We start from the raw sequence: 22,869 nt of genomic DNA on the forward strand, positions 1-22,869 counted from the left end.
ATTTCATTAACTGCATTGTGGATTAATAGTTTTCACATTATAGTAAAATCCAAGATAAACAGAAATGCCTCATCCTAGATATCTGAAGTCCCTGGATAGCTAAGATTTAAATTTTTTATGTACCAATTTACTTCTAAACATATGTTTTTCACTTTAAACAAAAGAATGAGCTTTATAAAAAATGTCAACCATTTCAAAATCCTCTTCCAAAATTGTAATGAACATATGTGACAGAGTTTTAGTCAGACGGTGTGACTGTTTTGGGTTCTGCTTTTCTCCCCCAGATTTATTGAGATACAATTGACATATAACATTGTGTTCTGTTTTAAAATACTCCATTTGTGCACTTCCATGTGTTGACACAGTCCACACAGCTGCCAGTGTTAATATGTTTGCATGTTCCATCGATTCCCAACCAGTCAGAGGGAGAGGACATGAAGCAGTCTGGCTCTGAGCCCTTCCCAAAACTCCAGGGATTCCAGTCCTCGCTTGGAGTGCATCATATATTCTTGGGGGCCGCTGATTTTTTCCACTGTACCTGCTGGATCCAGTTCCCAGGCTGCCTGCCATCATAGGGTAGTTTTGATCTTGTACCCCAACACCCGTCCATTCGTGGCAGCTGCCTGGAGCCCTGTGCTGATAAAGACTGTGAGGTCAAGTTTAGGCTTGGCAGGATGGAGTCCTCTGATTTATTACTGGTGTCTTTAATAGTTACAGTTCCCAGCACCACCTTCCCTGCTGCTCCCACCTGTAATGGGATGATGTTAACAGATTTTAGGTTGGCTGCCTACTGATGAACATACCCAGGAGCTTCAGAGATGGAAAGCTCTCTCCTTTCACCAGTATAAATATAATACACTTGCATGTACAATTGAATAACACGGGTTTGAAGTTTGCAGGTCTACTTATATGTGGATTTTTTACACTACAGTACTATAGATGTATTTTCCTTCATTTTAACAATTTTTCTCATTTCCTTTAAGAATATAGTATATAATACATATATAAAATAGGTGGTAATTTATTAACAGTAAGGCTTCCAGTCAACAGTAATTAAGTTTGGGGGGAGTCAAAAGCTATATGCTGATTTTTGACTGCAGGGGATAAAGGAGTGTGTGCATCCTAACTTCACTGTTGTTCAAGGGTCAGCTGTATATTTATAGGCAATGTATTTGTGCCTTGAATTCGCACACTGATGCAAGCATTAATTTATGTAGAATAATATTTTAATGTTTTCACGGAGTTGAGCATATTTATCTATTTTTAAATGTTTATTCATTTTGAGAGAGAGAGAGAGAACGTGCGCATTTGCGTGCATGGGTGAGACGCAGAGAAACAGAGAAAGAGAATCCCAAGCAGGCTCTGTGCTGTCAGCACAGAGCCCGAGCTCAGTCTCATGAACTGAGAGATCATGATCTGAGCTGAAATCAAATTGGACACTTAACTGACAGAGGCACCCCAGCGCCCTGAGTTGAGCATATTTAAATTATTTTTGTACTTCTAATTTTATTGTATCATAGTCCCAAAATGTGATGTGTAAAACTGTTATCCTTTTATATTTACTAAGTATATTTTTGTGTTTTTAGAATACAATCAAAGGTAATTTTTTTTTGCAAGTCTGTTGGTGTGGTCATTTAAAAATTCATATTTGCTACTATATTCTTTTGGATATATACATACAAATCAGTTATGTTTTGCTTCTTATTTCTTTCTTCTTCTTCTTTCTTTTTTTTTTTTTTTTTAAGCCATTCCTGGCCCTTCATCCTCAGACTTTTGCTATGCTCCCGAATCTGTGATCTAATATCCATTTGTCAATTAAGATTGCTTTCAGTTCGGGGCACCTGGCTGGCTCAGTCAGTTAAGTGTCTGACTTTGTCTCAGGTCATGATCTCACGGTCCATGGGTCTGAGCCCCGCATTGGGCACTGTGCTGACAGCTCAGAGCCTAGAGCCTGCTTCAGATTCTGTCTCCCTCTCTGCCCCTCCTCGGCTCATGCTCACTTGCTCTCTCTCAAAAATGATTAAACATTAAAAAATAAAATAAAAAGATTGCTTTCAGCTCTAGATACCAGAAATTCAGACAAATAATAGTATGAACAAGCAAGGGTAGCAGATGAGGCTGCAGAGGTAGGCAGGGGCCAGGTTATCTAAGCTTTTATACTACTGCAATGAAAAGCCAGGTTAAAGCCAGGCAGGGTTTAAGCGGGGAGTGGGTAGCATATACAGGCCTGCCTCAGATATATTGCAGTTTGGTTCCAGCCAACCACAATAAAGTGAATATGCAGTGAAGTGAGTCAAATAAATTTCCTGGTTCCCCAGTGCATATAAAAGTTATGCTTACACTACACTGTAATCTATTAAGTGTGCAATAGCATTTTGTCTTAAAAAATGTATATACCGGGGCACCTAGGTGGCTCAGTTGGTTAAGTGTCCAACTTCAGCTTATGTCATGATCTCACAGCTTGTGAGTTCGAGCCCTGAGTCAGGCTCTGTGCTGACAGCTTAGAGCCTGGAGCCTGCTTCTGATTCTGCATCTCCTTCTCTCTCTGCCCCTCCCTTGCTTGTGCGCTCTCTCTCAAAAATAAATAAACATTTAAAAAAATATACATACCTTGATTAAAAAATTGTTTATTGCCAAAAAAATGCTAACCATCACCTGAGCTTTCACAGTTGTAATTACTGATCACAGATCACAGTAACAAATAATAATGAAACAGTTCGTAGTGTAAGAATTACCAAAATATGACAGTTACACAAAGCAAGCAGATGCCTTTGTAAAAATGGCACCAATAGACTTGCTGAACACAGGGTTGCTACAAACCTTCAGTTTGTTAAAAACACAGTATATGCAAAGCCCCTGGGTGGCTCAGTTGGTTAAGCGTCCCCCTTTGGCTCAGGTCATGATCTCATGGTTCATGGGTTCAATCCCCACGTCAGGCTCTGTGCTAACAGGTCGGAGCCTGGAGCCTGCTTTAGATTCTGTGTCTTCCTCTCTCTCTGCCCCTCTCCCACTCATGCTGTCTCTCTCAAAAAATGAATAGACATTAAAATTTTTTTTAAAAAACAGTATCTGCAGAGCATAGTAAAGTAAAATGCAATAAAATGAGGTATGTCTGTATGACATTTTTCACATTTTTGAGATCGGTTTGGATACTGAGGGGAGAAGAGACCGCAGGAGAAGACAGGAAGCAGGGAGGTGGTTAGAAGCCTGTGTCTAGCAGTCAACTGAGAGAGGGGAAGGTGGCTGAAACTGGTTGTAGAAACAGAGGCAGTGAGTGAGAAGAGGCCGCCACCAGGATGCATGCTGCAGGCAGAGCCAACAAGCCACAGATATGGGGTGAGAAGTGTAGAAGAGTCAAGAATGATGCCTGGGTGTCCCTCACCCCCACCCCAGGGATGAGGACCCAGGCCTGGTGGTACAGATAGATGGTTCTGAAAGCTGAGATCACGAGGGATCACTCTGAGAAGAGAGGGCAGGAAAGAGAAGCGGGGAAGGTATGGATCACTAGAGATCTAGTGGAGGAGGACGGGCAGGAGGAAGTAGAGTAAGGTAAGCGGGGATCCAGAAGAAAGGTTCTTAAAAATCCACAGGGGAGTGTACCAAGAAGGAGGGTTTTCAAATGTACCCAGAGATTTGTTCTGGCAGGGATGGCAAGCATGCACAGAAATGACTGTCATAAAGGAAGTTTTTACTCACAGCTCCCTAAAATCCGGAGCCACAACAGGAAGCTTCTAGGTTGGTCAGGAGGCAGGGGAAGTGAGGGGAGAGCATCAGTCAGAGCTTTTATTATGGGAAGGAATGACTGAGGCAGGGTAGACAGACTATGTAGGCTTAGGAGTGGCTAGTCTGAACAGTTTCAGTGGGCTCTGGAGTATCAGGACTGTCCCCAGTTATCTAGGACCTGGCCCTGGGGTTATTAGGGCAGGGGAACATTAGCCTGGAGCGAGCCTAACAGTTTCCAGAAGAGGTGACAGGGTGTAAGCTCTGGATTAGTTGGTTTGCAAATGAAAGACATGCTCCCTGCACAAATTATTTGCTATCTTTAGAAGTTATCTAAACCTGGAAGGGGCAGTCCCACCCTAGTCAGTGAGGCCCCAGATCCAGAGCATCAGAGAAATTTTCAAAAAGATAAGAAAATATAGTTAATACAAGGAAGAAGTGTTCAATTGTATCATCTGTGTTGAGTGCAGCTAAAAGACTGAGATAAGAACAGAAACTTGGCTTTGAATTTGGCAAATGGAAAGACCTTGATGAAAGCCAGGTCAGTGAAGTAGTATGGAGGAAAGCTAAAATATATTGGGTTCAGGAGAGAATGTGCAGAGAAGTGGCTTTTACGGAGCAGAGAAACAGAATGGTGAGAATGCAGAGGAATTCAGGGTCAAAGGAAGTGCCTTCACTTAATGCACAACATTAAGCACATCTGTATACTGATAGAAATGACCCAGCAGGCAGGGAGAAATGAATGAGTCATTACAGACAGAACTCCAGAACACTGTGGAGGGAGGCTGAAAGGATTCTGCAGTCCCAAACTTACTTGAAGTTATAGCTTTAGTCTTTTTTTTTTTTTTTTAGTGTTTATTTATTTTTGACAGAGAGAGACAGACAGTGCATGAGTGGGGGAGGGGCAGAGAGAGAGGGAGACACAGAATCTGAAGCAGGCTCCAGGCTCCAAGCTGTCAGCACAGAGCCAGACGCAGGGCTTGAACTCACAGGCCGAGAGATCATGACCCGAGCTGAAGTTGGACACTTAACAGACTGAACCACCCAGGCACCCCCACAGCTTTAGTCTTTAAAATAAATGAGAGTTTTAGAAGCACCTGGATGACTCAGTCATCTGAGCATTTGACTTTGGCTCAGATCATGATCTCACGGTTTGCAGGTTCGAGCCCCGCGTCCGGCTCTGTGCGGACAGCTCAGAGCCTGGGGCCTGCTTCAGATTCTGTGTCTCCGTCTCTCTGCCCCTCTCCTGCTTGTGCTCTCTCTCAAAAATAAATAAACATTTAAAATAAATGAGATTTTTGCCTTCTATTTCATAATACAGGCACACCCCCATAAAACATATCTGCAAGTACGATTTCCCTGGAAGAACACTGAGTTATGAATACCAGAATGGCATAGTGGCTGTTTATCAATCTTCAGCTGATAAAATTTATATTGAATTTTCAAAACTTAATAACATATTTTAAACTAAATGGCTTGCAAGAAAACCTTCACATTGGCTCCAAATACAATTGGTAGACCATAAAATTACAGCACTTTGCAAATTTTGTATTATCAGCAAAGGTGTGTGTACACGTCTGATGGTGGTCTAAGAGAGGCCACTGCTACTTAATTGTGACGTGACTAAGAGGTAATGTTTTAAGCATTTTATATCCTAATATGACATTTGTAACACCGCTAGGTGCCATGTTGTGATTCAGAAAATTGGTAGAATTTTTCAATTAACCTGCTATTCCTTATAATTTTTCCTGTTTAAAATAATGGTTAATATGTTTTTCTTAGTTTTCTCAGAGATAGTCTGACATTTTGGGCACACGTTACTGGCCCGGTCTGTTTAAAATTTTTAAATACTTACCTTGTAAATTACGTAACTTCGGTTGTTCCAAATCTTACAGTAAAATTGATGCTCCAGACAGTTGTACCACAGATAGTCTGCTGTTTTGCATCCTCTCAGCACAGAATTGGGGCTGTGCATACTCCAGCTTGAGAAACGTATAGTACTTGATCAGAAAAATTATGGAAAAACGAATTCTCACATTGTAACAATAGTAACAAAATTTTTAAAGCCGTTCAGGTGGGATTTTTAAAAAGGGATCTTAAAGTGGTTCCGACGGAGTCGTATTGTAGGGCCGAAAACAGAAATTGTGTATTATCTTCCTGCACAAAACTCCTAAACCATTTGTGAAGGAACAGAGGGATATACGGCAAGACAGCAGCAGGGAGGGACGGAGGTCTTGGCGAGAAAGGTGGGTTTGAAAAAGCAAGTTCCAAGTTTCCAGGTACCAGGTATTTCCCCTGTAGGCAATGAATTTGCGGTTCCAGGCACCCAAGGTTCAGGAACCTAAGGTTCCGAAGAAACCCAGGCCCGCCCTCACCCCTAACCGGTCACCAAGCCCGAGCAGCTTCAACCGGCACTGCGCAGCTGCAATGCGCATGCCCGCGGGGCCAGGCGGAGGGGCGGAGCGAAGCGGAGGGACTGGGCTCCCCGACCTCGCTCAGGGCTTGTGCCGGAGAAAGCATGGCCACACTGCGCAGGCTGCGAGAGGTTCCCCGACACTTGCTGGTCTGCGAGAAATCCAACTTCGGCCATGACAAGTCGCGCCACCGGCATCTTGTGGAGACGCACTATCATAATTACAGGGTGAGTCTGGCCGTCGTGGGCCACTCAGGAATCACCCCGTCTCCGGGAGCTGGAGAGATGTGGGGAAAGTCGCGTTCAGTGAGGAGCCCGCCCTCAGCGCGAAGAGGGGCGGGGCCCCGCGCTAGGCATTTTGGGAGCTGTAGTCTCTATACTACTCCGAGCTGGTAGCTTGCGGAGCTGCGGGACTACAACTCCCAGGATGCGCCGGGAGTAGGGGCAGTGTCCTGTCCTCGCAAGGAGGGGCTGGGCGATTTGCTCCGGGCCGATTCCAAAGCGTCGCTGGCTACTTTGGCCCCGCCCCCGGTGGAACACTTTCTTCGGAGGAAAAAGTCAGGCACGGGCCTCTAGAGTAGAGAGGCTGTGACGTATGCCACGTGGAGCCGCGGACTGGCTCCAAATTGGGGCCTCGCGCCCCTCCCCACCTCTTGATTCTTTCTCCCACCTCATGGGAGCATCTTGCCGAGTCCAGACCCAGGAAGCACATGCTTTTCTAAACTGTTTAGAGGAACTAGTTTTATCTCTGAGAAAAGTTTCCACTTTGCCTGTTACCTTCTGTGGTCTCCAGCTGGAGCGCGCTAGGTTGTCAGGTTTAGAGTGAAATGAGTCGTGGTGTCCCTGTTTGCAAGCACAATTTAAGAGCTTTACGGGGGCGGGTAACTTTGGCTTTTGCTTCGTAAAAATGTCAGCCGCATGGGGCGCCTTTCCGCAGATGTGGAAGTTGAGGCATCAGTGAGGTTAATTATTGGTTTATCCAGCATCTGGCAAGAGAAGAGGAGAATAATCCAAATGTCAGTCAAGGGTCTAATGGTCCGTTCTCACCAACCCATTTAAGTGGTGAGGCCTCCAAAAACTCGACTTAAACCGGTTTAAGCCTTTTGCTTTTACTTGAAATTGATCAGCCTAATCTCCACCCAGGTCTGACTGGCAGTTTCTCAGAGACACAAATGGTGACCTTGGTCCGTCAGGAATAGACTGGTTTGAGCTTTGGGAGAGCACTTTTCAAGGTGTGGAGCATTTGGGCCACATTTGAAACTGGTTAGGCTTAACATCTCTGCCTTAGATTTCCATCTAAGCTTTCCAGCTCCTCACCAGCAGCAGTCAGGGTGTGTGCCTTCTCCCGCCTGGGCTGATCTGTAGAATTCTTCTGTCTAGAAAATGGAAATAACCAGGAGCACTTATGCTTTCGTGGAGCCTGTTAATGATTGATGTCCCTAATTTCTGTAAGCCCTAAAGGACAGTCCCTTTGATTCCAGCTGGTACCAGGATAAACAAATCTAGGGATATTCCATTGTACTAGATTGCCCTAAAAATTAGAGTAGTGGACAGGATATAAAAGATATTGCTTATTTGCAAAAGATGAAACGCAAGCAAGAGCTTTCTATTAATTTTTTTTTCTCATTCAGCTTTCCTATAATGTTTGAATACAGAAATAACATGAATTGTCAAATTTCTTTTTTCCTGAGACTGGTAAATTAAGAGTTTTGTAGAAACCTGTGGGGGAATAGTTAGCAGCCTTCATATGTTATAGCATCCCTAAAAAGCTGGGGGTTAATCTACATGAAAATAAGGCTTATTTATATTACACATTCCAATAGGTTTCATTTCTGATTCCTGAATGTGGGATACTATCAAAAGAACTGAAAAACCTGGTCATGGAAACCGGACCCTATTACTTTGTGAAGAACTTACCTCTTCATGAGTTAATTACACATGAATTCATCAACACCTTTGTGAAGAAAGGTGAGGAAAACCTGATCATATCTATGAACGTGGCAAGCTGAGGAAGGATAGATCACATCACAATAGTAGGGGTCTTCCCTTGTCTTAAACAGGGCCTCTGGAGATGGTCTGTGGGGTCAAGTGCGTTCATCGCCCCCCTGCCCTCAGTGTTCTCACCCTACACTTTCTGGCGCTCTCTTTAGGTGGTGGTTTCTGATTACACTTGTTCACAAGTGTTGCATGGGGATGTAACATGAAGGTATCTCTCATCTTAAAACAAGGATTCAGGGAGAGGAAGGTCTTGGGACCTGTGTATTCAGATACACTGCTATTGGGTGTGTGGCTGCTTAGACCACTATGTTCCCACTCAGTCCCCACTCAGCAGTCTCAAAGGGTTCATCTCCTGATGCAGCCACAGCGGCTGTTCACCAGGCGGTGTGCCCGTTTATGGTTCAGTGCCTTCTGCTTAGATTTTGTGGCTCCGACCCTCTTCTGCTCACCCCATTTCCATTCGTGTCTGCTGGGTTGATTTCTCTGTTGTAGTTGTTTTGTAGGGGCCACTTGTTTGAAACTGTATTTCAGTGTCTTTAGGGAATGCACCCTCACTACATGAATCACTGTGAGTAAGCCCTTTATCTTGTTGCCGGCCCTGTGTCTGTCCTCTGCATGGAGCTATGAAGAATCCAGTTCCTTGCAGTTCCTCTCCTTCAGGTGCTGCTGGCACTGCTCGAGAAACTGGACATGTTGTCCCTGGCCCCATCAACTTTATTCCTTTCATCTGCTCTGAAATTCGGTACTAATTTGTTAATAATGTGGACACTGGCTGCAACAGGCACTTTTACCTATCTGAACTCTTGCAACAGCTCTACAAATTAGGGCTATGATACCCATTTTACAGGTGAGGAAACTGAGGTTCAGAGAAGCTGCGTGGCTTTCCTAACCTCACACAAGTTCCTGGCACATTTTGAAACTTTACCTGGAATCCTTCCTCTCAAGTGTATACATTTCCCTAGTGTTCTACTTTGTGCCTCTGCCAGCATCCCCGGGGCGTACGCACTCCACCCTGAGTCCATTTTCTGCTTGATGGCAGTCACCTGGCACAAATAGGCCCTGGGGGGAGGGGGGGGGGCATGAACTAGCTAGAGTGTGGCCTCTGTGTCCTCCAGCTCACCCTTGGCAGGTTTGAGGTTGATTGAGTGAGCTGGAGCAGTGGTGGATACTGACCTTTAATCACCTGGAAGATTTGTTACAGTGTAAAGATAATCTGCTAAATTTTTGTAGGTGTGATTTTTTTTTTTCCTTAATTTCTGGTCTGGGGTCTTTCTCTTATAGGTTCGTGCTATGCACTAACATACCATACAAATATTGATGAAGATAATACAGTTGCCCTGCTGCCAAATGGTAACAACACTCAATCTTTGATTTTTAGAATACTGTAAAAAAAAAAAAAAAAAGTCAAAACTCCAGATTCATTCCCCTTCTTAGAAGGAATTATTGTTAACAATTAGGAATTATTGGTGTTTATTCTTCCTGACATTTTCTTTTTTTTAATATTTTATTTTATTTTTGAGAGACAGAGAGAGAGAGAGCGAACAGCAGAGGGGCAAAGAGAGAGGATCTGAAGCGGTCTCTGTACTGACAGCAGAGAGCCTGATATGGGGCTTAAGCTCATGAACCCTGTAATCATGACCTGAGCTGAAGTTGGACTCCCAACTGACTGAGCCACCCAGGCTCCCTTCTCTTGACATTTTCTATAAATTTATAAACAGACATAAAGCTTGTTCTTTTTTTTTTTTTTTAACATAAATTGCATTGTATTACATTGTTTCTCAGTTTGCTTTTTTCCCCAATATGTCATAGACATCTTTCCATATCAGGGCATATAGTTCTGACTTACTATTTTTCATATTTTGAAGGTATTCCAGTGAATAGATATACCATGATTTAAGTATTATTTCTTTAATAAAAATGTACATATTTCTGTTTTCACTATCATAAGTAATATCTGTGTATGTATAATACATTAAAATATCCTTCTACAGGGGCGCCTGGGTGGCGCAGTCGGTTAAGCGTCCGACTTCAGCTCAGGTCATGATCTCACGGTCCGTGAGTTCGAGCCCCGCGTCGGGCTCTGGGCTGATGGCTCAGACCCTGGAGCCTGTTTCCGATTCTGTGTCTCCCTCTCTCTCTGCCCCTCCCCCGTTCACGCTCTGCCTCTCTCTGTCTCAAAAATAAATAAACGTTAAAAAAAAAAATTAAAAAAAAATATCCTTCTACATAAGTAAGATGTATGTATAAATAATATCTTTGTATCACAAGGAAGATCCTTGTATGTAGTTTATTACCCTCATATCTAACTGTTGAATTTGCTGTGTTCTCTGTTCAGTCAGAGAACATGTCATATTTTAGCATCTTTTTTTTGGGAATTATTTGATTTTTAGGGAAATTAATTTTATCACTGGATAAAGATACTTATGAAGAAACTGGACTTCAAGGTCATCCATCTCAGTATTCTGGCAGAAAAATCATGAAGTTTAGTAAGTATTATGCTCCATCAGTTTCCAACAAGTCAGTAATCGTCCTGTAGCCATTGAAGTTTAAATGTTTGAATTGCTGCTGTTCTTTTTGTTCAGAAGAACTATGGCTTTTTCTTGTCTTTAAAACTTCTGACTCAAGGGGCTCTAGGTTGAGCTTTGGAGAGAATAAGATTGCTGTTGTATCTATTTCTCTGCAGCTGTAGGCTGAATCCTATACAGATCACAGAGTTGGAATGGTCCATTAAATATATGTTTTGGGCCAAAAATTCAAAGTAATGAACCCAACATAAGAGTCTACAACTTGTTCTTAATGAAGAATTTCCTTTACTTTCACCAAATTTTTGGGATTACTAGTAGAGATTCACTGTGAGTGAAAAGAGATGGTTCTACTGATAGTGTCTGGCTTGAATGTGAATAGGTGAGGCTGCCACATCCATAGGTAGATTTAGGATTGACTTCCCAAGGACCTCTGCTCTTGGTCTTTGACCTAGGAAAAAGTATGAATTTAAAACAAGGCAGAGTTTTGATTTGGTAAACCAAAGGAGTGCAAGAAGAACAAAATAATTTTTACTATTCACAAAATTCCAAAAATTCTGATGCTTTTTAATACAACACTTTTGCCACAGTGTAGGCTGTAGTATATGTGAATGAACGATGTATTCCTCTTTCCATTTTTTAAGTTGTTTCCATTGATTTGATGGATTTATCCCTTAACCTGGATTCTAAGAAGTATGAAAGAGTTTCTTGGTCCTTCAAAGAAAAGAAGCCCTTGAAATTTGATTTTCTCTTGGCTTGGCATCACACAGGTATGAAAAATATGTAACAATACAATGACTTGGAAATCCAATTATTGATTAAAGGGGGGTAATAGAGAATTCAAACAGGTGATTCATCCTTATAGTCTAGGATATTGTATACATATATGCATAAACATTATTCAGGAAGCTGCTTGCAGCCCTCTGCCCTCCCCAAGAGCTATACTTCAAGATGATCTAGGCCCACAGGCATCTGCCTCCATCACCGTGGGGTATGTTTGGATCCAGAGATCATGGCTTCAGAGCAGCTAACTCTTATCTGTTTCTCCTCTTCCTTCCTGCAGCTTACCTCAGATAGCCTTGGCTGCACATTTTTAAATAACACACATTCTAAATACAAACTGTTGATTATGGCAAGATAATAATCAGGCAGACCATTCATTGTCAGGTTAAATTTGTCATAACTTGAAATTGATTGAACGTTAAATTTAGTTCAGGGGTCCCCAGACAATGTCGATTTGCTTACAACTGCCATGTGCCTTGGTCCTTTTAGAGTGTATCTTTGGTCCATCACAAGATTGTCATGGGTCAGATCATCAGTTATGATGGTGTGGTACTCTGTTTTGGAGAATAGGGAGACACATAGGTCCATTTTGGAGATCACGCCTATCCATCTGCTCTTCCTCGGAAGTTTCTGGTCACTGGATGCTGTAGGTTGCTTGCATGGGTCTGGAATGCTTCAGTGCTTCTCCTACTTATGGTAGAGATACAAGAGGGCAGAGACACTGACTGACATTTCAGTTGCTCGAAGTGTTCATTGAGTACCTTCGGTATATTGGGTTCTGGAGAGTTCTGTGTTCCTAAGACTCCATATTATTCTAAGGGCTTATCAGGAACTGGGGAAGGTCTGAGATTTTCCCCACTTGTAAGCTAAGAAGTTAGCCTGCACAGTCTCATAGATGCTGGCAGAAGGTACAAGACTCAGGTCAGAGGCAAAGGATTTAATTATTCATAGTGTCAGTGGCTGGACTATGAGCATATACAGTAGTGCACCAAGTCCCAGTACCTACAGGGTGATACACAGTGGGCCAGGTGACACCCGCGCATGGAGTGGGCTGCATTACAGAAGAGGAATCCGGAACTCCAGTCTTATACTGGCCAGTAAGCCTGCTGACCTTTGCTCCTGGTGGTGGGGGATGGGGGTAGGTGGGGTTGAGATGGAGAGCAGATTATTTCTATTGCCCTGGACAGTAAGAAGGCCTGCCTGTTGCTCCCCCCACTAAGGGGGCCACTACCGCTGTCTCCCAAGGCTGTTGGAAAATCCGTGAAGATACATTGATTTTACTGGGTTTTTAAAGACAAGCTCAGATGAGATGCTGCCATCGTTCAGTTCGTCTTGTGCTTCCATTAGAGAGATTATGCAAATAAGCTCCTCTCTGTAGAGTTCACTAATTTTATTTATACACGAGTGGTGCTTTTTTATTTAGTCAGTCAAAATTCTCAGATTAGGGCACCTATGATACTATAGGTTGGACGTGAAAGGGTTATGCGTTTCCAGGAAAAGTGAAAGAAAGCGAATGTTTACAGAACTTTGGCACCAAGGAGCCCAAAGCAACTTAAATGATTTTAATTTGAATACAGCTTTGCACACCCTCCTTCTGCTTTACTTCATCCTGCCTGCTCCCCGGAACTGTCGGGAGGGAATGGGTTGGTTCCAGGGATTCGCCGAACTTGTTTCCAGTACTCACATGGCCTTTTATGGTGTGTTCTAAGGTGCAGAAGAATCAAGGATGATGTCGTACTTTTCCAGTTACGGAATTCAGGAGCGGCAGCCGCGAGTAGCCCTGAGCACGGCGAGCGAGCTGCAGTGCCCGGTGCTGCGGAGCGGCGAGCTGGGGGGAGCCCCGGGGGCGGCTTGCAGCGCCCCTGAGCTCCTGGACTGGCTGGGCGCCGTCTTCAGTAACGCCCAACTGTGCGTCCGGGGGTGGGGGGGGGGGGGGCCCGGGCTGGGGCGTGGCCAGCTCCGCGTTCTTCACGGGGGTTTATACTTTGAAAATGATCAGGTGGGAGATAACAGAGGTGTTTTCTTTCTTTCTTTCTCTTTCTGTGTGTGCTACAGAAATAATGAGCCGAATAATTTCGTATCAACCTATTGTTGTCCTCAGCCGAGCACGGTGGTGGCAAAAGCTTATTTGTGTACAATCACTGGGTTCATAGTTCCAGAGAAGATACGTCTCCTGTTGGAACAGCTGTGGTGAGAACTTTTTTTGCCTTTTAGGTCTTGCTTGTTCATGCCAGCGTGACATGTCCGGGGCAGGGCTACTGTTCCAGACCTCAGGGCTCTCTTGCACACGTCTTCTCTTTTTTCCTCACTTGGGTGCACAGTGTGGTAACATTATCATCTTAAATGATGTGACTGTCCTTGGTGAGAGGAAAATTCTGTTTGTACTTAACAAAAAGACAAAGAGAAGAGTTTAATTAGGCTTCTTGAAAACAAGCTGTTCATTTTTCACGTCGGGCCCCAAAAGTTATAATACCACTTAGGAAAATGGTGATACTCTATGGAACACGTTATGGTCTGTTTTAAATGTTAGAGTTCTGCAAAGGTTTTTTTTTGAAACGGGGTGAGAAAGCAAGTTGACCATCTTTGAAACCAAATCATGTCTAACATCTGTTCCCGCTCTTAACATCTGCCCAGGGCAGGGTTCACATGCCAGGGACTGGACACGCAGGATGGGGTGTGTGGTTGGGGTTCGGAAAGGTACTCTCCAGAAAAAACGCCACATTGTATCTAATGTCAGGAAACTCCATTCCCATATTAAAAAGACTATGAAGTAAACATAATGCCTTTGCAGTCTTCACTTTTCAAATGTCTAAGATTTAAGTCTTGAGGGTTTTCTAAGTCTAATACCCCTTTTCACTTACTAGTTTAGTAGTTTGATTTTCCTCAATAAGAAGGTTGGATTTTAGGGGCACCTGGGTGGCTCAGTCGGTTGAGTGGCTGACTTCAGCTCAAGTCATGATCTCGGGGTTCATGAGTTTGGGCCAGGGTCGGGCTCTGTGCTGACAGCTCAGAGCCTGGAGCCTGCTTTGGATTCTGTGTCTCCCTCTCTCTCCCCCTCCCTTGCTCATGCTCTGTCTCTCTGTCTCTCTCTCTCTCTCTCTCTCTCATTCTCAAAAATGAATAAACATTAAAAATAATAATAATAAAAAGAAGCTTGGATTTTATTTAAATCCAGTAAATTATTCTGCAGTGTTGCCGTGAACACAGACTATTGAGTGAACAACACTGTTAAATGGAGGGAAACTATTTTTATACACTTCTGTGGGTTTTTTTTTCTTTGCATCTTACATGTTGTTCCATAGTAAGCGTAGGAACTGCTGAAGTTGGTTTTGTGCATTCTGTATTGGTTAACGTTTATTGAGTTCACCACATAGTAATTTGAATGTAATTTGTATCTCTTAATTTTTTATCAATAGAAGCTAAGGTCTGAGCTTCATTGGAACATCAGAAATACCACTCATTCTGAATAAGTAAAAATATAAATGTGAACGTTCCTAGCCCTCCCGTTTGTTAAGATTTCTCTTTCTTTTTCAGTCGCTACTTTGATGAGCCAAAGTTAGCTCCTTGGGTTACATTGTCAGTTCAAGGCTTTGCAGACAGTCCTGTTTCGTGGAGAGAAAATGAACATGGTTTTCGAAAAGGAGGAGAACATTTATACAACTTCGTGATTTTTAATAATCAAGACTATTGGCTTCAGATGGCTGTTGGGGCGAACGATGACTGTCCACCATAAAAACTACAAAACTTTAAATCACGTTTGTGTATGTTTCTGTTTGGTTTCAGATTTCTTAATGGTAAAGGGCTGTGTGTTCACCCAGGCTTGTATGATGATGGCATTTCTACTCTTGACTTAGGGCCCATCCTGTGAGTGCAGCTGGGCCTGACATCCAGTACAGAGCTCATAGTTGCCTACCCCTGGTCAGCGTCAGTATAAGCACAGAAGTGTGGGTCACTACATGGTAGAGCAGACCAGGATGGCCAGGGAACAGGCGCTGTTGGACCATTGGGTAAGATGTGTGCCATTACTCTGGCGTATGATTACAGGTTTTTCACATAATAATAAAAAGAAGCCCTTAGATTATACTTCTCAGGGCCAGTCCCTGTTGTAAGTGCTGATTGTGTATCACCTCATTTATTTCTCACGTGAACCCCAGGAGGAAATAGTGGCACAGAGTGTAAACAAGTGAGCAAGATCACGCTGGCTGTGGATCTGAGACTTGACCTCAGGTTAGCTGGTTCCTAAGTGTGTGTTCCACTCTTGCCTCTGGATCAAGGAGGAATGCTTCGATACTGTGTATTGTAAAGCACAAGTCAAAAGAATTTTTTTTTTCCAGCTGTGGCTGATAAGGACCAGCTGAAAACAACTAAAACTTCTGGAATACATATCAAGAACGATTTTTAAAAATGGATTGGTGAGCTGCAAAAGAATTTAAGAATTCTCAAAAAAATTTAAATATTCTTTTTTTTTAATGTTTATTTTTGAGAGAGAGACAGAGTGTGAGTGGGGGAGGGGCAGAGAGACAGAGGGAAACACAAAATCCAAAGCAGGCTCCAGGCTCTGAGCTGGAGGGCTCAATGCAGGGCTTGAACTCATAAACCGTGAGATCATGACCTGAGCCAAGGTCAGACGCTCAACCGACAGCCACCCAGGCGCCCCAAGAATTCTCAAAAAATTTTAAATGGAGGTAGAAACATAAAGAGGTAATTAGGATACTGGTGCCACTTTTCACCCTTATGACATTTGCCAAATATCAAATTGAACTTTGTTTTTCAGCACCTGGGGTGGGGAAGGGGCAGTAGCACAGCTGACAAAACTTAGGTCCTGCCCATGGTAGGGGGACTGATAGGAGACCTCACAAAGCTGAGACCCCAAAAAAGACAGACTAGTGTAAGGGTGAACAAATCTGTCTGTTTCCACCCTCTCCGATCTCCCCTTGTCCTCCCTCACTCCCCCCCACCCCCCAGATAGCGAGGAAGATTGCTTATCCTGAAAACCCATCTCCCCTGAGGATATGTATATATGTGTGTGTGTGTGTATATATATGTATACATATACATATATATGTATATGTAAATATATAGCCACATTCAGCCCCCAAACTGATTTGTTTGCACAGCCTGGGTAGTCTAAAAAAGTGTCATGCTGGAAATTTAAAGTGATATCAGGTTTTCAGTGCCTTCCAGGTGACAGAAGCAAACCATTGTCTTTGGGGGAACTCAGAAATAGTTTCAAGGAATGCAATTTCACAACCAAAAATCACAAACATGTAAGAGAGACAAGAGCCAGCAGAAACAATGGACAAAAGAAGCAGGCCTACAGACTTAAGCTATTAAGACTTACCAGACATGGGGTGCCTGGGTGGCTCAGTCGGTTAAGCATCCAAATCTTGATTTCAGCTCGGGTCATGATCTCTAGATTGTGAGATCAAGCCCCGCATTGGGCTCTGTGCTGAGCGTGGAGCCTGCTTGAGATTCTCTCCCTCTCCCTCTGCCTGTCCCCCACTTGTGCATGCGCACACACTTTGTCTTACAAAAGAAAAGACTTAACCAGACATAATATAAGAGTATGTTTTATATTTAAAGAAATAAGAGAGATTAAAGAGCATGAGAGCAGATGGGAAAAGGACCAAATGTAAATCTAGGAATGAGGAACACCATAATTAAAAGTTAAGTGAATTGACTAACATGACAACAAACTAGGTACCACTGAGAAAATAATAGGAAGAAATAAGGATGTTTTGGACTTGCAAAAGACTGTATCACCAGCAGATACTCACTACAAGAAAGATGAAAGGGTGTTCTTCAGACAGAAGGAAAATAATCCCGGATGGAAATATAGATCATCACAAAGGGATGAAGAGCAGAGGAAATAGTATGAGTAAATGTATGATTTATTATTTTTAAAGCTTCTTTAAGAGGTAATTATAAACAATTATAGAAAAGTAGCATGGACTTTATAATATATGTAAAAGCAAAATGATGACAAGAAGGGCTAAACAAGGGGGGGAAGTATACTATAAGCATACTTACAAGGGTCTTATATTAGATGTAAAATGAGAGAACTATAATTCAAATGTAGGCTGTGATAAGTTAAAGATGTATACTATAAACCCTAAAGCTACCACCAAAATAGCCAAAAGATTATAGCTGTGAAACTAACAACAGATGAAATGCAATAAAAAAAAATAATAGATTAATAAAAAAAAAATGATAAGAGTAAAAGAGTAGAAAACAAATGGAATAAATAGAAAATAAATAGCAAGGGGGGCGCCCAGGTGGTTTAGTTGGTTAAGTGCCTGACTTGATTTTGGCTCAGGTCATGATTTCATGGTTTGTGGATTTGTGCCCCATGTTGGGGTCTCATGCTCATTGTGGAACCTACTTGGGATTCTTTCTCTCCTGTCTTCCCCTCCCATGCTTGTGCTCTCTGTCTCAAAAAAAAAAAAAAAAAAAAAAGAAAAAAGAAAAAAAAATATATATACATACACATATATATATATATATAAAGAATAAATAGCAAGGTGATAGACTCCAACCTAACCATACCAATATTCACATTAAATGTAAAGTCTAAATTCCCCAATTAAAAGGCAGAGATTGTCAGATTGAATTTTTAAAAACTACATTAGGGTCATCTGGGTAGCTCAGTTGGTTAAGCATCTGACTCTTGGTTTCGGCTCAGGTCATGATGTCACAGTTTTCGTGAGTTCAAGCCCCATATTAGACTCTGCGCTGGTAGTGTGATGCCTGCTTGGGATTTTCTCTCTCTCCCTCTTTCTCTGCCCTTCCCCCACTCGTACTGCCTCTGTCTCTCTCAAACACAAAAATAAAACCTATATTATGTCTTCAAGAAATGTACTTTAAATATAAAAAATAGGTTAAAAATAAAAGGGTAGAAAAAGATACACTATGCTAACACTAGTCAAAAGAAAGCTAGAATGGGTATATTAATAACAAAATGGACTGTAGAACAAAGAATTTTAACAGGGATTAAGGATTATTTCATTATGATAATGGGGTCAGTTAATGAATGTAACTGACAGCAATCCTAAATGTTTTTGCACCTAGTAACAAAGCTTCAAGACATGAAACAAAAGCTAATCAGACTAAGGAAAAATGGATAATTACACAATTATCAAAGATTTTATTACCCCTTTCTAAAACTGATAGAACAAGTTGGCAGAATAAAAATATAGCAGACTTGGATGACAATATCAGCCTATTAGACCTAGTTGATATTTTTAGAACATTCCACACTAACACTGCAGAATACAAAAGTGCACATAGAATATTTATGAAGATAGACCACATTGTAGCCCATTAAAAAATCATAAATTTGAAAGTATTCATCATAACAAATTATGTTATTTGGTCATAGAGGAGTTATGTTAGAAATCAATAAAAGGAAAAAAATCAAAAAGAGATCCTTGAAAATCCTCAAATATTTGGAAATTAAATAACTCACAAGTCAAAGAAATCTAAAGGGAAATTAGTAACTTGAAGTGAATGAAAAAAATTGTAGGTTGCCACTAAAGCAGTACTTAATAGGGAAACTTGTAGTAGTATATACCTGTATTAGGTCTCAAATCAGTGACCTGAATTTCCACTTTAAGAAACAAAAAAATAAGAGCAAATTCAATACAAAGTAAGCAGAGGAGGAATAATAAAGATCAAAGTGGAAATCAATGAAATAAAAGACAAAAACAATAGAACAATCATGGGGTACCTGGGTGGCTCAATCGGTTGGGCATCCAGCAACCTTGGCTCAGGTCATGATCTCGTGGTTTGTGAGTTCAGGCCCCCCAGTCAGGGTATGTGCTGACAGCCCAGAGCCTGGAGCCTGCTTCAGATTCTGTGTCTCCCCCTCTCTCTGCCCCTTCCCCGCTTACACTCTGTCTCTCTCAAAAATAAGTAAACATTAAAAAACAAAAAGAACAATAGAGAACAATCAGTGAATCTAAAAGCTTCTTCTTTGGGAAAAAAAGACCAATAAAAAATCCAGCCAGATTGGTGAGGGGAAAAAGAAAGAAATTACCAATATAAGGAAAGAGAGAAGTAACATCCCTACAGATTCTACAGATATTAAAAGGAATATTAGGAGCACCTTTATGCCAATAAATTCAAAATCCTAGATGAAACCAACAAATCCCTTGAAAGACACAAATTCACAGACCTCACCAAAAAAGGAGCAGATAACCTGAACAGCCCTACAGAAGAAATTAAAATTACAGTTTTTTTTTAAATTTTTTTTTCAACGTTTTTTATTTATTTTTGGGACAGAGAGAGACAGAGCATGAACGGGGGAGGGGCAGAGAGAGAGGGAGACACAGAATCGGAAACAGGCTCCAGGACCCGAGCCATCAGCCCAGAGCCATCAGCCCAGAGCCTGATGTGGGGCTCGAATTCACGGACCGCGAGATCGTGACCTGGCTGAAGTCAGACGCTTAACCGACTGCGCCACCCAGGCGCCCCAAAATTACAGTTTTAAGGCCTTCCTGTAACAAAAATCCAGGTCCAGGTGGCTTTAGTGATGGGTTTTACCAAACACTTAGGGAAGAAATAATACTAAATCTGCACAAACTTCCAAAGACAGAATGCTTCCCAACTCATTCTATGAGATGAACATAACTCTAGTACCAAAATTATCCTGGTACCCTAGCCAGACAAAGCTACAAGAAATACTACAAGAAAAGCTACAAAGCGATATTCCACATAAGCATAAATTCAAAAGTTCTAAGGAAAAGTTTAGTAAATTGAATCTTCTATAATAAAAAGATAATATATCACGTTCATAGGATTTATCCTAAGAATGCAGGGCTGATACAGCGTTCACACAATCCTCTCAATCAGTACAGAGAAAGCACCTGACAAAATACCATCATCTATTTCTGAGAAAAACTCAGGCAAACTAGGAATAAAGGGCACTTAACCCATTTGATAAAGGGCATCTACAGAAACCATAGAGCTAACATCATATTTAATTGTGAAAGACTGAATAATTTCCCCCTAACATCAGGAACAAATTTGGGATGTCTCTATCCAACATTATACAGGAGTTTCTAGACTGTACAACTGGGCAAGAAACAAAGGGCATCCAGATTGGAAAACATAAAAGAGGACATGATTTTCAGTCATGTAGAGAATGCACAATGGAGTCCACAAACTATGCATTAGAACTAACAAGTGACTTCATCAAGGTTGTAAGATACAAAGCAATGTACAAAAATCATGTTTGGGGTGCCTGGGTGGCTCAGTCAGTTGAGCATCTGACTTCAGCTCAGGTCGTGATCTCACAGTTTGTGAGTTTGAGCCCCGCATCGGGCTCTGTGCTGACAGCTCAGAGCCTGGAGCCTGCTTCCAATTCTGTGTCTCCCTCTCTCTCTGTCCCTCTCCCCCTCGTGCTCTGTCTCTTTCTCTCAAAAATAAATGTTAAAAAAATTTTTTTTTAAATCATGTTTGTGTATGTAGCAACAAACAATTAGAAATTGAAATTAAAAATCCACATTTACAACAGCTTAAAAATGTATTTAGGGATAAATGTGACAAAATATGTGATAGACCTGTACATTGAAAACTACAAAATATTGCTATAATAAGACGTAAATAAATAATAATATATTATTTATATATATAAATATATATATAATAAGATGTAAATAAATAATATATTATATATATATATAAAATATATATATTATATTATATAGCCTTGTCTGTAGATTAGGAGATTCCGTATTGTTAAAATATCATATTTCCAGCTGCTCCATTCTCTGCCCCCACATGATGTAAAACCTCAGCCCAAGCAGGCAGTCAGAAGGTGTTTTTGTTTCAGTATGTCCCTCTTATTATCTGTAAGAGTGCATGCCAACTGAGAGGAAGTGTTGTAATAAGGAAGTTAATTTAGGAAGTGTCAATTGAAGTTGGAAATAAGATTTATTGCTGTTAATTCTTTGGAATAATCTGGGGTTGATTAGTGTTTTCAAACTGTACCTGCCAGTTGATACCATTATCATCCACTTTCCATATAAGATTAAAATGAATCTGATATAAAAGGATTTTCTAAAGACTGAGTTGATGAATTTATATGCATAGGAAAATAGACTTGTAGATCTCCAAGGAACAAGTGTCAAGAGGTTTCTGTAAGAAAGGAAAAGAGAGAGAGAGAGAGAGAGAGAGAGAGAGAGAGAGAGAGGAGGAGGAGGAAAGAAAGACCTACAGATTACCAAGGCAGTTTTCTTAAATTTAGAGAAGGGACATGGTAACACAGCAACCGACTAAAAAACCTATGCCAGAAGCATCCCTTTTAAGGAGCTAAGATCATGTTCAAATTCTTTTAGTGTCATTTGCTGGGACTTGGGGACCAGAGGGACTATTGCAAGCATATTCCTAGGAATCCAGATCAGGGGAAAAGGTTACCCTTTGGATGCAAAGTTACTTCTGTATTCATCTTAATAAATAAAATTAAATTATTTGGCAGAAAGCCCCACCCATTTCTGAGGTGACCCACAGACCTCAGCCATTTCTGAGGAAATGGCTCACCCATTTCTGAGGGTGACCCACCCATTTCTGAGGAAATGACCAGAGGTTGAAGATGATTATTCTCATCACTTATAATTGAAGAAATATTTGCCTTGTTTTCCTATTGCCCAAAGTTGGGATTTTCCTCCTTCTTCTGGCATGTTGCCTCTAAACTCATGTGCCATTTTGACCACAAAGCTCCCTGGCTTCTTTGGAGACATGAAACCAATGGAATATATATATTTATATTTATAAAATAAATATATTGTTATATATTACAAATATTTATTATGATGAATTTACTTACAATTATGGAGGCTGAGTAGTCCCACCATATCTGCTATCTGCAAGCTGGAAACCTAGGAGAGCTGAAGACATGGTTCACTCCAGCTCAAATGCCTGAGGACTAGGAGAGACAATGGTGTAAGTCCCAGACCAGGGGAAAAAGACAGGTGTCCTCGCCCAGCAGTCAGGCAGAGAGAGTGCAAATTCTCCCTTTCTCAGCCTTGTTGTTCAATTCAGGCTCTCAAGGGATTGGATGAGGACCACCCACATTGAGAAGGGCAATCTGCTTTACAGAGTCCACTGATTCAAATGCTACTCTCATTTAGACACCTTCCTCCCAGACACACCCAGAAAAAATGTTTAGCCAAATATCTAGATACTGCAATGGTCTAGTCAAGTTGACACAAAATTAACCATCACACTCCTTCATGAATTACTTTAGTCTGTTGTAGTGTTAGTCAAATTGTTGGTGTGCCTTCCTTCTCCTTTTGAAGAAAAGCTATTCAGGAGGAGTGTTGTCTCTACCTTGACCTCATTAGCTCTTGACTCAAGCTAACATGGTGGACTATTACCGCTGAAGGAGCTGAATCAACATTCTGGAAGGGATGAAGTTTCAGGTCAGCTAGGACT

General features: G+C 41.6%; 1 protein-coding gene and 1 long non-coding RNA gene across 2 annotated transcripts; one reads left to right on the plus strand and one right to left on the minus strand.

Annotated features, from left to right (window-relative positions):
* Nucleotides 1-252: 252 nt before the first annotated feature.
* LOC147580794 (uncharacterized) lies at nt 253-22,441 on the minus strand. Its single transcript, XR_015251095.1, has 4 exons — nt 22,262-22,441; nt 13,121-13,820; nt 5,576-7,119; nt 253-748 (listed from the first exon to the last, which is right to left on the minus strand). It is a non-coding gene; the product is annotated as an uncharacterized LOC147580794 (long non-coding RNA).
* RPP40 (ribonuclease P/MRP subunit p40) lies at nt 6,232-15,190 on the plus strand. The gene is made up of 8 exons (XM_025917209.2): nt 6,232-6,361; nt 7,957-8,101; nt 9,413-9,481; nt 10,522-10,617; nt 11,298-11,423; nt 13,146-13,344; nt 13,492-13,626; nt 14,971-15,190. The coding sequence occupies exons 1-8, from the start codon at nt 6,239-6,241 to the stop codon at nt 15,167-15,169; spliced, it is 1,092 nt and encodes a 363-aa protein (XP_025772994.1). The 5' UTR covers nt 6,232-6,238; the 3' UTR covers nt 15,170-15,190.
* Nucleotides 22,442-22,869: the final 428 nt, after the last annotated feature.

This window comes from Puma concolor, chromosome B2, assembly GCF_028749965.1.
Source record: "Puma concolor isolate L17-30 chromosome B2, mPumCon1.1.hap2, whole genome shotgun sequence".
Taxonomy (NCBI): Eukaryota; Metazoa; Chordata; class Mammalia; order Carnivora; family Felidae; genus Puma; species Puma concolor.

Excerpts from the sequence above, each read along its gene's own strand:
- RPP40 (XM_025917209.2), top strand. The coding sequence starts at position 6,239 with ATGGCCACACTGCGCAGGCTGCGAGAGGTTCCCCGACACTTGCTGGTC. Across the intron at positions 11,424-13,145 it reads CTTGGCTTGGCATCACACAG|GTGCAGAAGAATCAAGGATG; the intron begins GTATGAAAAATA and ends GTGTGTTCTAAG. Across the intron at positions 13,627-14,970 it reads CTCCTGTTGGAACAGCTGTG|TCGCTACTTTGATGAGCCAA; the intron begins GTGAGAACTTTT and ends TTTCTTTTTCAG.